Genomic DNA, 16,050 nt, shown 5'->3' on the forward strand with positions numbered 1-16,050 from the left:
ACATGCATTTATTTTTCATTTGATGTGGCCTGCCTATCTCTTTAACTTCATGTCCTGCCTTTATTGTGTGTGGTTATTAGTATTCATGAGCATCCTCTGCTTATTGCTGCCTGGTCAGGTCCAGCCCTACATTGTATGTGCCTGAATTTAGTTTCTCTGACTGATTTTCATAGAAGTGTGGGTAGCAAACTGTGTCCCCATTGAGAAAACATACTTTCATTCATGTCTTTGCTCCCTCTCCCTCCTGGCCTTGCTTCTCCAGTGGGTGCTGTTACTCATCGTGCCAGAGGATGGGAAGAGGCTCCATCAATGAATGAACTACTGAGTGAGCAGAAGCTTCTGTGCAGGGTGCAGGCTGATGAGAAGCAGCCAAGAGGCTGACGTTCATTTCCTCACTGTGGCTGGACTACACATCGCTGTTTCCCTGTTCTCTTTCCATGCTCTGCCTTCCTCTCAACCCACCCACTTCTCTCCCAGGTCCACCACTCTTGGAGACATTTCTCTTCCTGTGTTGCCTATATTTGGGAGAACTTTCTCTAGTTTATCCTCATCTCTAGTATTTACATGCAATTCCTGTTCTTCTTTGCTTTAAAAATTCTTCTACTTTTTAAAACATCTTCACACGGCTTCCTTTTCTCACTTCTCTGGAACTATGTTCTTGCCCCATTTTTTCCCATCTACGCTGTCACTATTTATTACCCACGTTATCTGTGGGTAAAGTCTTATGTGGCCCCCGGAACCCAGAACAGCAAAGGAAACTCAAATATCTCCTTTGAACCTTTCCCTGTATGATGACCGAGATTCTAAGTAGATGGGAGACAAACAGACAAACAGACACTTATTGAAATCATTATGTGTATTAAGGATCATCTCTGCACAAAAGAGAAGTTTTATATATGTTACCTTCTAACAATGGGGCCAATTTTCTATCAAACTGGAAGGATAGCCCGGCCAGCTTGGCTCATGGTTGAGCATTGACCTATGAACCAGGAGGTCATGGTTTGATTCCCGTCAGGGCACATGCCCAGGTTGCGGGTTTGATCCCCAGTGTAGGGTGTACATGAGACAGCCAATTGATGATTCTTTCTCATCATTGATGTGTCTCTCTCTCCCTTCCTCTCTGAAATCAATAAAACTATATTTAAAAAATAAAATAAAATGGAAGGATAAAAATTTCCTGATGAAGAATAAATTGAAAGATACTTTAAGATCTAGGTGTCTACCAACTGCCTCTATGTATAGACTCATCCTCTGTTTTACAAACAGCATAGCCCAGATTCCTAGATAATAATAAACCTACACTCCAGGCCTGACCTCCCTAGCCCCATGGAGGCTAGGGTGTAAGTCTCCTGTTGGTGAGATATGGAACATTGGCAAATCCAGTTTTATTAATGATCCCATCTCAAACTGAAATTCCCTGGATGGCCTTAGATTACATTTAATATGACAACAAAGAATATGGTACCAGAGAATTGATGTCTTCAGGGGAATTCCATTAGAGAAAAGGTCAGGTCTGTATAGAGCTTAATGTTCACTGATAGCAGGGAATGTGTGTTGCATAGAATCGGAACAAAATGGCCAGGGAGGAATGCATTGAGTCCCAGATGAAAGCTAAAAGGAAATGATCTCTTAAAAGCATATGAATACTTCATCTACCCCAGGCCAGCTTCTCAATTCTTCCATTTAACTTTCTTCATTCCAAGCCTCCATGTAAAGTTTGCCCTCGGACAAGGAAGGATGCTGGCTGGTGACCAGGAATGAGGCATTGAGTTACTGGGCTCAATCCCTGGTTTTTAAACTTTCCTTTTCTTGGTCCAGGAGGTTCCTTGGACATGCCCCACTGGCCACCATATCTCTTCATACCATTTTATTTGAAGAATAAACTCCGATGTCACTTAAATGTAGCTTGAACTGTGTCATCTCTTAGATCCTACCCTGTGTTAAAACTCCATGAACAACACTTGAAGTAGGATTTTTACCTCCTCCATCTACTTATCAGCGCTCTTATAATATGCTCTTCTTTAAAGAGGACTAAATTCAAGAGAATTTTTAAAACATCTTTCAATTTCCAATACACATAATAGAATTTGGGATATCATTGATGTGTCTATTCACATTTTTATTGGATTTGAATTTTTTTGATTACTGAAAATAGATTTTTATTGTAAAATCCAAACATTATAAAAATGTATGATGTCGAAAATAAAAGGACCCCATAATTCCCACTGTTTTCCATAATAATATTTTGATGTCTATTTCTCTATTTTTTTTTTCTGCATTTGTTTGTTTTTTTCTCTTTTTACAAAAATAGGATCATCCTGTTGTACACTTTGCTGTTTTAGTAGTCTTAGAGTTCACCACAGTGTGTTTAACCAACCTTTCCTATTAGACTTGGGTTGTGTTCATGTCATTTATAGGACCAAAAGTGTGGTCATGAATGCTTGTTCATTTGTCATATTGTTTTACACTTGAGAATTCACACCCTTCCTGGATTCTGGGTAGGGATTTAAGAGCACTTCTACAGTAGGAACTAACTAAAGCCATTATATTATCACTTTGAATTTCCGAAGTAAATAATTATTTCTCCAGTTTATCTTTCGGGAAAGTTCTGTTTTCCCTCTGTGGGTTTATTTGAACCAAAGCAGCACATCTATCATTTGACAGATGCGCACACACTTATTTTCTTTGCTCAGTGGCCATAGGGCATATTGAGAAGCAAGCCTGTGCCTTAGCCCCCATAATCCCTGATTGAATACTCAACTACATTAGAAATACTCATGTACCTTATTATCAGATACTTCCAACAGGGCCTGATGCTAGTAAGTACAGTATCATTACTACCTCAGTGTTGGGTCACGTCCAGTCTGGCCCAGACTGGACATGGAGAATGCTGACAGTCTTTTTGATCGTCAAAAAGACTTGGATCGTCATTTTGACCCAAAACTTCCTGGAGTTAAGAAACACCTGGACCATATGAGCAGAATCTGAATCCTCAGAAAATCACCAGGAGAGGGGCCTAGAATCTATTTTTAGCAAACCCCCTATATGAGGCATCATTAGGTAACTTTTAGAAATATACTGTTAGAGAATATATGATTTTTATTTTACTTTGCAAGCTGGTGTAGGGTGGGAGTAATACCTGTTCCAGTACAGTTTTCCCCATTGGTGCTTTGGGGGTATAGGATGACAATAGTGATGATCTTCAAAGTGAAAGGCGCACATTCTTCCAGAAGTTTTGCCACTGTGTGCTTCTGGGTACAGAACACTTCAAGAGCCTCAGACTCCTGTCCCACACCCATTCTCCACGGCCACCTGCCCCTCTCCCTCTGCGGTGTGGAGATTGCAGCCAGGGCTTCCAGCACCATCCAGAAACTGACGATGGAGTACTCAGCCTGTTTGTCCCTTTCTCTTTAAGACTTGCTTGCATTTGGTTTTGTTCTAAGTGTTTCTTATTGCCAGAGCAACCCTAATCAATCACCGGACTAAAAATAGCTCTTTCATGTTTCCAAAGCATGTCTGTAGTGAATTGGAAATTCAGCTCTTCCATGCATCTTGCATATGCTGCTTCCATTTCCCGACACTGAACCTGGGCGTGCTTTGTCTGGAAATTATTCTTGCAGAGGCCCAGGTACTTCGCTCATCTTTCCTGGCATTCTTCTTCCTGACTGCAGATCCCCTCATCACTTCCAAATGTTCAGCAGAGAACTGCCGAACTGACGCTTTCCTGCACTTTTTGGTTTATTAGATAGATAGATAGATAGATAGATAGATAGATAGATAGATAGATAATAGATAGATAGATAATAGATAGATAGATAGATAGATAGATAGATAGATAGATAGATAGATAATAGATAGGTAGATAGATTTTGGAGAGGGAGAGAGAGGGAAACATCAATGATGAGAAATAATCATTGATCGGCTGCCTCCTGTACACCCCACACTGAGGATTGAGCCTGCAAATCGGGCATGCACCCTGACTGGTAAATGAACTGTGACCTCCTGGTTCATAGATCAATGCTCAGCCACTGAGCCATGTTGACCGAGCCACTTTTTAGTTTTAGGTGCTAGAGCTTTCACAGGTGCCAGAGGATCACTTTATAGAAAGGGGTTCATGCCAGTGGGTGGTTGCCACTGGGTTTGGAAGGCAAATGGAAGATGCACAGATCCTGGCTGCTGAGGAAGCTGGTTGTGGCAGGGAGCAGGTGACAGCAATACTAATAAGACTCTTCTGGGTAGGGCGGATCTAAGCGAGAGAATCAAAGAGGAAATGACAAGAGATCTTTTGCCTTATTTCCCAAACTTCTCCATGACGCCACTACTATTTTTAGGGGGTTAAGGGCAAAACAAACTCTGAATATAATGAAGTGAAGGTTCCTCTAGCCAAGCTGCTCTTGTAGTCCAGAAGACAGAAAGAAAAATTTTTCATTAGAAAGAGTTTAGATACGGTGGGCCCTGGGGAGGAGCTGAAATGACTCATGCTGTCCCCCAGGCTCCAGGGGACGAGGGCACCTCCCTGCCTCTCCCCTGCTTCATCATGCTGCTCAGTCACCACCCAGCCTCTGCCTGGCAGCAGGGTCTTCCACCCCACAGCTCCCAAAAGCTGTTGTGTGTTTTTTATGCTGATTTTTTTAAGTGCTGCTTTTAAATTTCTTTGAGTTTCAATTTTCATAATAAGGCTGGGTGAGCCAGCAGGCAGAAAGCCTTCAGATCTAGGAAAAAAGAAAGAACACAGAGATCCTGGGGGTATGCTTGTTTCCCTGCACAAAGTTGGCAGGGAGTCTAGAGAGTGCCGAGAGGGGTGAGGGGAGAGGGCTGCTGTGCAGAAAAAGGAACTGATAACCCTTCAGGAAAAGGAGGACAATGAGAGGGTGGACTTGGAAGATGTGATGACGTCCTCAACAACAGAGTAGCTCAGGGGCCAGAGCCATGCTGAAGGCAAGCAAGCTCTGTGTCCTGGCCACCACCCATGTCAGGAAGGACCAAGCAGGTGTCCTGTCGTCTCCGCCCCAGCAAGCCCACAGCCTCCCTACAGATCCTCACACCTACTCGGCAGAGGCACTCCCCCACCCCAGCTCTGTTTGTCCCCCAGGTAGCCTGTGGGATCTCATTCATGGGAAGGGGTACATCGGGATGGGCCCACATTTCTCGAGTGACTGCTCAGGCAGACACTGCCTGGGCTTGGACATGCATTATATCATTTAATCCTCACCCCACAGCTGTGAGGTTGGTATTGTCTCCATTTTATGGATGAGAACACTGAAGCTCAAGAGGATTAAGGAACCTGCCCAAAGTCACACAGTTTGTGAGAAAAGAAGCTGGGCTTTGATCTAAAGTCAGCTTCACTTCAAAACCTATATTTTTTCTACTGAACCACCTCCTCCCTGTGGGCTAGCCACACGCTGCTGCACCTGGACGCCAGCTAATGGCAAGCTCAGTAGTATCCGTTACTAGTAAATGTCATCCGGGACAATAAACAGTGGCCATCAATAAAGCAGACGACATAACAAGTGAAACTACTAAGTTAAAAAGAGTACAAATTCTCCATTGCCCTGGAGGTGGTGAAACCTCAAAGTGAGTATACTTTACTCAAATGAGCCAGATGGGAGATTTGGCAAGAAAGCAGTGGTTAGACTCTGGAGGTTGAGTGTTGTATTGGTTTTCGATTGCTGTATAACAAATTTCCCACAAATTTAGTAACCTCAAACATCACAAGTTTATCATCTCACATTTCCATTGGGGCCCAAGTGAGGTGGGTCTTTGGCTCAGAACCTTACCCGGCTGAAATTGAGGTGTCAGCAATGTCTCCAGCTCATCTGAGGTATAGGGTCCTCTTCTATGTTCACTGGCTGTTGGCAGGGTTCTGTTCCTCTTAGTTGTAGGAAAGAAGTCCTGTTTTCTAGTTGGCTGGCCTCCAGGATCACTCTTAGCTCCTCAGCTTCTAGACATGGCAGCTTACTTCCGCAAAACCAACAGGGGAACCTCTGCTTTTATGAAAAAAACAAGTCTCACAGCCCAGCTGGCATGGCTTAGTAGTTGAATGTGAACCTATGAACCAGGAGGTCATGGTTCAATTCCTGGTCAAGGCACATGCCCAGGTTGCGCACTCAGTCCCCAGTGAGGGACCTGCAGGAGACAGCCAATCAATGATTCTATCTTATCATTGATGTTTCTATCTCTCTCTTCCTCTTCCTTCCTCTCTGAAATCAATCTATATATATATAAAAGCCTAATATGCAAATTGTCCCCTCAGTTGTTTGACTGGGAGACCAGGAGTTCATTTGCTTACTTGATGTACCACCAAGGAGCAGTATGGAATGAAGAAAGGCCCAAGCCAGCAGTTGGAAGGCCCAAATCAGCCCTGATAGCCAGCCAGGCCTAGGGACGCTACCTGTGCATGAATTTCATGCACAGGCCTCTAGTAAAAAAAAAATATATATATATTTTTAAAAACAAACATACAAGTCATATAATGTAGCATAATCTAATCACTTTAATAATTTAATCAGATGAGCTGCTATACCATATTATTAGGTCTTGTCCACACTTAAGGAGAGGACTTATACAGGATCTGTATCCCAGATGCTGGGAATCTTGGGGTCTACCTGGGAACTCTGTCAACAGGAGTATTTTAGTCTGTCCTTCATGTTGTTGTGGCCCAATGGGACTTGAACCTCTCAGTGTGCCATAGAGCACATGAGTCTCCTGAATCCCTTAGATGTCCAGTTTTAGCCACTGGTGACACGCCCAATGTCTCTCTTCTTGCACTTTGCTCTAGTTATGTCAGAGTTCCCAACTTTTTTTTCTCTCCTGTACTCCTGAGAGCAAAGGCTCCATGAGAATCAGTGAGCCTATTTTTAGGGATGCTAACCTGCATGGGGAAGCAGAAATTAAGATATCTCATCATGGATATCTTAATGGAAAAGTTTTAGTAACAGCTCTAAATAGGCCCCAAGCCATAGATACACCTGATTTTTAGCTTAAGACAGGTACACTCTCCAGGGCTCCGAGTAATGGCCACTGAGTTCCCAAGGGAATTATCTGGCCCAAACCACTGCAGTAGGAGAAAAATGCTGACCCGCCTGGAGGTGGCCTGTCGGATCTGGTCCTCTCACCACCTCGCCTGCCAGGTGCACTCACAGCCTTTGGCAGCCTTGCCATTCTAATATGAAAATAACCCAAGTCCTCACTCAAAAATAACATCTGCTGATTTGCATAAGAGTTTTTATTTTCCTATTCGGGTTCAATACCCAAATGCTAAGATTCATTTGTTTTACCTTAGGTAAATGGTTTAGAGGTTCAACCAATAAAAAATCCTTGTGGGGTTCCACTCCGATGCACCCAGCCCAGTCCCTATGCTGACAGCTCTGTTCTCTCGCCAGCTGGTACTGTACTCACGTTGGATTGACCCTCATGTGAATTATGGGTTAAAAGGGACAATTCTGTTTACCTGAAGGCTTGTTGTCTCGGGCAGGTGCATCTCCCCAGGTTGATGGAGAGCTCTGCTGTATGCTTCAAGCCGCTGAGTCCTCAGGGTCTCGGTTCCCAATGAGCAGCCCCTCCTTGGAACCCCCTGGGCCTGGGTGTGAGGGCAGCAGCTATAGAGTGAGAGGTTGGAGAGATGACTGCAAGGGAAGGTGTCAATGAATGAAATTGCAGGGCTACGTTCTCCATAAAGGCAATTACTGGGATTGTCTGGTTCTGAGTTTCCTTAGTCACGGTTCATCTTGCTTGTTTCATCAGACTGAGACAGACGAATGCCAAATCACACAGGCGTGTAGCATCAGGAGAATTTTCAGCAGCACATCCAAGGCCCCTGCCTTATTGTACAGATGACTGGGGGTCTTCACTGGGCTGAAAGGGAGCCATCTGTACACTGGTGAGGATGGGTACTATGGACTTCCAGATTTTAGATAATGCGTTATCTCTGTTTACTTCCTATGCATGAAATAGTGAGGCGGTTTTCCCACTTGGGTGTGCATCAGTAGGCCCAGAAGGGCTCATTAAATACAAAAGGGCTCCCAGAGTTTCTGATTCAGTGAGTCGGTTGGACCCAAGAATTTGCATTTCTAATGAGTTCCAGGCGCCTGCTGCTGCTGCTACTACTACTACCACTACTATTATGCTACTACTACTAACGGTTCAGAGACCCCACTTTGAGAGCTGTTCATTGGCTGTGTGATCATGAGCCATTTTCTTAACCTCTCTGTGCCTTTGTTTCCTTCTCTTTAGAGCAGGGTAATAATAAATAGTACCTTGTTCCTGGGATGGATTAATTAGAATGTAGGCCAGTGCTATGGAGATTGAGTGGATCGGTCCAACTCTTATTATACCCTAAACCTGCAGTGGAGTTGCTGGGTCATTTTACTCAATTGTCTTCAATCCCATTTCCAGTAGCCAAGAAAGTTAATGCCAGGTTGGTGCCAGCAGGGGGAAGGTTACATCAACATCCATCAAAATCCTCTTGTTGGCTTGGCCAGTGTTGCTCAGTGTGTTGAGCTTCATCCCATACACCAGGAGGTCACAGATTTGATTCCTGGTCAGGGCACATGCCCGGGTTGCAGGCTCGATCCCCAGTAGGGGGCTTACAGAAGGCCGCTGACTGATGTTTCTCTCATTGATGTTTCTCTCCCTTCCTCTCTCTGAAATTAATTTTTAAAAACTTTAATTTTTTTATTAAGCTACCTTAATCTTTAAAATCTCACTGAATCCATAGAATGTAACTCAGTGAAACTGGGACACGAGGGCGGTGAGCATTCGGGGTTCCTCTCTCCTGTGCCGTCAGAAGGAGGGGCGGGCCGCCTTTTATGTAGCCTCACACTCAATGCTGACTCTATGCCCTGGATTTTATTCAACCCTCACGTCACTCTTAAGTAATAATTAGCATCCGTATTTTAATACTGTTAGGGTTCAGAAGAGTTCACCAACTTGTCTGTCCAAAGTCACATAGCTATCAAGTGATAGACCCAAACTAAAAGTCAGGTCTCTCTGACTTCAGTAATGAATGATCTTAAGGTTCTGCTATGCCTCCTGCCTACCTTTATATGGATGTTTATAAAAGGGTGAGACTGGGGCCCCGGGTTCCAGCAGTGATCGCTGTTGCCCAAAGGCAGGCACCCAAAGCTGGAATTGCCTCTGATTCAGTGTTCGCTTCTCTCCAGCCGGGGGCATGGCTCTTGCCTTCCATTGCTGGGCATTCTCTCCAGCCTGACTTCTGGAAGAAATTTTGTGTTCACATTGCCAAAGGCGGCTTTTCTTGTCTGAATTTGGATATTGACCTAGTATCTGGGCCTTTCTGGTTGCAAACAGTGTTCCCAAGCAAGTGGTCAGAGGAGCATCCAGAGCCTATATTGAAGATGCAAAGAGAGAAAAAGCCTTACGCTAATGAAAACTTCTCTTTTTCCACAGTGTTCCTTCTTGCCAAAATTCTCCATTCATATAGAAACCAAGTATGAGGACAACAAAGGAAGCAACGACAGCGTGAGTAGCACTCTCTACCCACCCTGCCCCATGCCATACCGTGTTCTTGCCTTTGGGCTCTGAAAGCCATAGTACTTTTCAGGCCCTTGTGGTGTCCAGGGCCAGCAGCAAGAACTGTGCCTGGATCCTCAGAGTTCAGGCTTTGACTTCTGAGGGCTAGTGTCCTGGGATTCCTTTCTGGATTATTTTGTTGTCTAGTTTTTCTTCTCATTTTTATGTGCAGGAATTTCTGTGACCTGGAGTGATTGTCACTGGGGATTGAGAGGATGGTGGGTGCCTGAACTCCAGGATTTGATTGCTGATCATTGGGTTGAACACATATCTTCTCATGTTAACATTTATTTATAGAGATGAATGAATATAATCAGATATATGTGCACATTCAACATATATTTCCCAGCTCAGTGCCTTCACCAGAGTTTCTGGAACTTTCCAGAGGAAAGGAGAATGTAGATGGCAAGAGTACTCTCTCCCCAATAAGTTCAGGGTCCCCAGTAGTTAGCATCCCCTAGTGGGTAGTAACCCCAATGGAAAAGTTTAGGACCCTCTCCTTGTCAGCAACCTAAAATCGGAGGTACTGTGGTGGCCATTTTCATCAAGACCTTATTGTCTAAAATGGTTTGCACGATGTTTAACTTGAATCCTTGTAAAACAACAGCTTTTTTCTGATTGGAAAATTAACACATGGTTATTGAAACTTGAAAAATACAAAGGAAAAAAGAAAGAAAGAAGAAAAACTAGTACTAATTTCATAATTCAGAGATGACTACTATTAGCATTCTGGTTCATGTTGCAGATTATTGATAAATTTTTTTTTAACTATTTCTCCTAAAATGAGCCATATAATATGCTGGGGGTTTTTTTTGGGGGGGGGGTTGTTTTTGTTTTTTGTTTTTAATATATTTTATTGATTTTGTACAGAGAAGAAGGGAGAGAGATAGAGAGCTAGAAACATCGATGAGAGAGAATCATCCCCTACTGGGGATATGCCCGAAACCAAGGTACATGTCCTTGACCGGAATCGAACCAGGGACCCTTCAGTCCCCAAGCTGACGCTCTATTCATTGAGCCAAACCAGTTTCAGCATATGCTGGTTTTTAACATGTCATAAAGTGCCCTTCCCAGTGTGATTTAAAAAATATATATTTTATTGATTTTTTACAGAGAGAAAGGGGGAAGAAGGATAGAAAGTTAAAAACATCGATGAGAGAGAAACATCGATCAGCTGCCTCCTGCACACTTCCCACTGGGGATGTGCCCGTAACCAAGCTACATGCCTTGACCTGAATCAAACCTGGGGCCTTCCATTCCTCAGGCCAATGCTCTATCCACTGAGCCAACCGGTTAGGGTCCCAGCGTGATTTTTTTATTGGCTGCACTGCATTCCACACTTATATTCCTTAAATAACTGCCACTGGACAGGGAAGTGGGCTTGAATGTCAGGAAAAGGGGGGGTGCAAATCAGATGTTTGAATTGTTTTGCCTGGCACAACAGTATAAATTTTTTTTTTAACATCTTATAATCTTTCCACACAAATTCTTCTTTCTCTTTTTCTATAGGGCTCTGTCCTCATGCATAGTTATAAACTCCTCCATTTGTGAAGGTCTAAGGAGGTCACATGGCCTCACCGTGATCCCCATAGGTTGTTAGAAACAGCTTAATCTTCTGGTTTATCCTCCACTTGGTTCAAACAGCCAAAAAATTCACATTATTATCATTTATTGTATTCCTCTTTGACAGGTGCAAAGTTCTTTTCACCACTCTCCTAGGGGTTTAGCTTTGTTACTCCTCTCCTAATAATGTACAATACCAGGTTATCCGCCTAGAATCAGCAGCATCTCCTGCCCATGGCCAAGGCCTGGTCTCTCTGAGACTTAGGCCAGCCTGCACAAGGAGCACGAAACCAGGGGCATTTGTGCAAAGTCCTTGTCACACAGTGTAATCCTCTGGGAGAAATTCGCGCTATGGTACCTGCCTTACTTCCTCCCCAATTTGCTGATTCTGAGACTACCACTGGGTCAGCTCCTTATCTCTGTCATGGCACCCAGCTCGCCCAACTCCGTACCCACCATCGTGTTACACAAAAGAGGTCCTACTGGCTGGTATGGCCCAGTTGGTTGAGCATCATCCAGTACATCAACCAAGAGGTTGCTGGTTCGAATTCCAGTCAGGATACCTGCCCAGGTTTTGGGCTCTATCCCCAATAGGAGGCGTGCAAGAGGGAGCCAATTTTTCTTTCTCTTTCCTTCTCCCTCTTTCAGAAATCAATAAAAACATATTTATTTATTTTTTTAAAAAAGAGGTCCTAAGCGTGCTTTTGCTCAGGTTCCCATTTCAGCCTGTGCCTGGCTCTTCTTCCGAGATCCCTAGATCTTGCTTCTGAGGCCACTGGACCAGATGGGCCAACTCCAACATGGTTAGATTTCTTTGCCACTTCCCCTTGCTCTCATTTACATATTCAGCAATAGCTGTTGATCACCCAGCTGGTCCAAGGTTGGTCCCAGGGAGCCAGAAAAGGAAGACCTTATTGGTTTTCATTCATTCATTCATAGTTAGTTAATGCTTTGAAATCAAACCATGAGAAATATATTTTTATGTAATAAAGCTTACTTTAATTATTAAAAGACTAGAGGCCCGGTGCATGAAAATTCATGTACTTGGAGGGGTGGTCCTTCAGCCCGGCCTGCACCCTCTCACAGTCCAGGACACCTCAGGTGATGTCTAACTGACAGCTTAGGCCTGCTCCCCAGAGAGACTCCCGCCACCGCTGCTGTGAGCTGGCTACTGGCTGAGCAGCGCACCCCCTATGGAAATGAACTGACCTCCTGGAGGCAGCTCCTGTGTTGAGTATCTGCCCCCTCGTGGTCAATGTGCATCATAGCCACAGGTCGTTCCCAGCCATTAGAGTCAATTTGCACATTACCCTTTTATTTTATTTTTTTTAATATATTTTATTGATTTTATACAGAGAGGAAAGGGAGAGATAGAGAGCCAGAAACATCGATAAGAGAGTCATCGATCAGCTGCCTCTTGCACACCCCCTACCGGGAATATGCCCGCAACCAATATGCCCTTGACCGGAATCGAACCCGGGACCCTTCAGTCCCCAAGCCGACGCTCTATCCATTGAGCCAAACCGGTCCCGGCTGCACATTACCCTTTTATTATATAGGCTACTTTTGTCACAGGTTCAGAACTGGAGCCTTAAGCAGATGGCCTGTGCTGGCACGTTCTTTTTCTGTCTGTGGATGAGGATGCGGTTTTTGGTGGGAGACACAGTTGCTAAAGAAAGCAGTGCAAGTAGTGGATATTTCTCTTCTTACTGCTTTGACAAATTATTTAATAAACCCCCTTTCTTTGCATGTCCTGGGTGTATAGTGTTATCATTCAGCTGCCATTCTTCATACTGATGTCTGCAACTTGTTTGCTCCCCTACCTGCTAAAGATTTAATGAAATTGATGACACGAAGCAATGAATAAATTGATAGATGCTAGTGATAATCATATTGATTAGTGATTGAATAGAGCACATGTTGTTATCCTATTATCAGTGACCATGTAAGTAATATTTTTTCCATGACCCAATATCTAGTTTAAAAATTGTTTTCATGTTGAGATGACTAGGTTTAAATATCTCGTCCTCTGTGTGAAAATAAAACTTGTATATTTATGATTGTGAAGATCTGTAAATTGTGAATCCATTAGCCAGGACACAGCGGGGAAGTTGTCTTAAATTGAGGTCCGTTTATTTTATGCACATACTGACAAGAATTATTTAAGCTGTAATTAGTGCTGGGGATGATGGCACCATGCCAAGTTCAGGTTCTGTTGTTTGCCCAAGGCCATAAACCTCAATGGGGAGAGCCAGTGCTTAGCACTCGTGATGGCTGCTGCCAGGTTACTGTCGTTCACTGGGGTTAATGGGGGCAGCTTTGCCTTTCCTTCCTCTTCCAAACAAAGCAGGCACCATTAACGTGGTGGTTCTCAGCTTGGCTGCACATGGGCATCACCTGAGAGGTTCAGCGGTGGTTTAGCTCACGCCCGGCTTCCACTCCACTGGGATTTAATTGGCCCTGGGCACAGGCTGGTCTAACTAGTCAACACACATGAAGGGCAGAGCATTATCCCTCTAGGAGAGCTGAATGTGTCCATTGGGAGTATATGCAGTTTTAGAGTCTGCCCTCCAGTTAAACCTGGTTAGTCCTCTTTGGGGTGGGGTGTAGGATATGCCATTTATAGGATAGATCGCCACCCATTTGAGGATCTAAAGCTGGGGTAGGGAATATCCAGCCCTCAGGCCATATAAGACCCTCAAAATCTTTCGGCCTGTTCCTTCCAAGACATTAGGGGTGAGTAAATTAAATGTTTTTGTTTTTGTGTTTTTTAAAAATATATATTTTATTGATTTTTTACAGAGAGAAAGCGAGAGAGATAGAGAGTTAGAAACATCAATGAGAGAGAAATATTGACCAGCTGCCTCTTACACACCCCCTACTGGGGATGTGCCTGCAACCAAGATACATGCCCTTGACCGGAATCGAACCTGGACCCTTTCAGTCCACAGGCCGACGTTCTATCCACTGAGCCAAACCGGTTTCAGCAATTAAATGTTTGACCAAATGTAGCAGACTAATTTTTTAGTTGATAATTATGTATGGCCCGTGAATATTCTTATAAATATGCTAATAGCCCTTGGCAGAAAAAAGGTTCCCCACCTCTGATCTAGACAAATAGTTCTCCATCATGACTGATAGTAAAGGCACCTGTGAAGCTTTAGCAACAATGCCCCCATCCCTCCTCCTGGGGTTCTGATTTCATTTGTCGGATGGGGTCCAGGCATTAGGATTCATAACACTCCCCCAGGCGAATCTGATGGGCATCGAGGCTGAGAATATACATTTAAAAGAGATACTAAGTGTTACTTAAAAAAACAATTGTGAAACTTAGGATATCGGATTCTTTAAATATTCCACTTCTTTCTAACCCTGGAAACAGAACAGCTTACAAAAAGCGTGTTTATAACAACCACCACCACCACCACCACCACACACAGTAAAAGGGCTTGCGGGCACCATATTTATTCTCATTAGCCATTATTCCTGAGCAACCACCTCCTCTGAGCAAATGGAAAGAATGTGTCCTGTTCCTGGAAGCTCTGTGCTTCACAGATCTCTCCTTGGAGGTTGTGCAAAAGAAGTATCTGGAATTGATTTAGTCTCTAGCTCATCTATGTTGTGATAAAAGAACACAAAGTTGTTCTTTGTGAAACAAAATGATCAGTATTGAAGTCCCAACTAGTTGGCCTTAAGCAGTGGAATCTTAGTTTTCTTATCAAGAAAATAAGAGTAAATACTGTGGAAGTGCCTGGCCGGCACGACTCAGTGGTTGACCTATGAACCAGGAGGTTACTGTTTGATATGCCCAGGTTGCAGACTCTATCCCCAATGTGGGGTGTACAGGAGGCAATTGGTCAATGATTCTCTCTCATCATTGGTGTTTCTATCTCTCTTTCCCACTCTGAAATAAAAATATGTCGTTTTTAAAATTGTAGTAGAAGTCAGATCACAGAAATCCTATGAGACCATGGCAAAGAGTTTGAATTTTAGTATCGTAGGAAGTTATGCAAGGATTTTAACCAAAAGAGAGAAATTAGATTTATGGGTTTTTTAAAATAAACTTTTAGTTTGTAATCTTAAATTTGCACTAAAGTTACAAGGATAGTACAGAGAGTTCTCGTATACCTTTTACTCAGCTTCCCCTACTGTTAAAAGTTATATAACCTCTAGAGGCCCAGTGCATGAAATTGGTGCACAGGAGGGGGTGGGGTGGGGAATGGTGACCCCCTCAGCCCAACCTCACCCTCTCACAGTCAGGGACCACTGGCTCCTAACTTCTCACCTGCCTGCCTTCCTGATGTCCCCTAATTGCCACCCCCTGCCAGCCTGGTTGCTCCCAACTGCCCCCCCCCCTCTGCCAACCTGATCACCCCTCACTGCCCCCCTCTGCCAGCTGGCCTGGTTGTCCCATGCAGCCTGCTGTTCAGTTGTTGGTCATCCCTCACTAACCCCCCTACAGGCCTGGTCGCCCCACGCAGCCTGCTGTTCAGTCATTACTGTAAGGGTGTCCTGACTAATTTGCATATTACCCTTTTATTAGTATAGATGATACATTTTTTAAAACTGCAGACTTTATTCAGATTCCACCTAAGGTCTCTTTTTCTGCTTTAGAATCCATTTTAGGAAACAGTGTTACTCTGGGTGGTTTATGTTTTTAAACGTTTGCTGTGGCCATTCTATGGAGAACAGTTGGTAGGATTGCAAGTAGGGAGTTCCGTTGGTAGGTGATTGCAATAATCCACACCCAAAATGATGGTGGCTTGGGCTGGAGAGATGGCCGTGGTAACAAGAGGAGATATATTGGAAGCTGACTTTCTGTTGGTATTGGTGCATGAGAAGGGGCAAAATAAGGATGCCTTCAGGATTTCCAGCTTTGTCTATTGACCCTGAGTGGTGGTGATGCCGCAGCCATGGTGGGGACAGTGGAAGAGAGGCCAGGTAAGTAGGGAAGAG

At 44.0% G+C, this 16,050-nt stretch overlaps 1 protein-coding gene across 2 annotated transcripts in view; it reads left to right on the forward strand.

Annotated features, from left to right (window-relative positions):
• Nucleotides 1-16,050, forward strand: part of PITPNC1 (phosphatidylinositol transfer protein cytoplasmic 1) — a 210,186-nt gene that overhangs the window by 120,653 nt on the left and 73,483 nt on the right. For both annotated transcript variants that reach the window (XM_036451383.2, XM_036451381.2), the window contains exon 5: nt 9,409-9,480. In XM_036451383.2, coding sequence (XP_036307276.1) covers nt 9,409-9,480 — 72 coding nt within the window. The remainder of the gene's footprint in view (nt 1-9,408; nt 9,481-16,050) is intronic.

This window comes from Pipistrellus kuhlii, unplaced genomic scaffold (assembly GCF_014108245.1).
Source record: "Pipistrellus kuhlii isolate mPipKuh1 unplaced genomic scaffold, mPipKuh1.p scaffold_m20_p_22, whole genome shotgun sequence".
Taxonomy (NCBI): Eukaryota; Metazoa; Chordata; class Mammalia; order Chiroptera; family Vespertilionidae; genus Pipistrellus; species Pipistrellus kuhlii.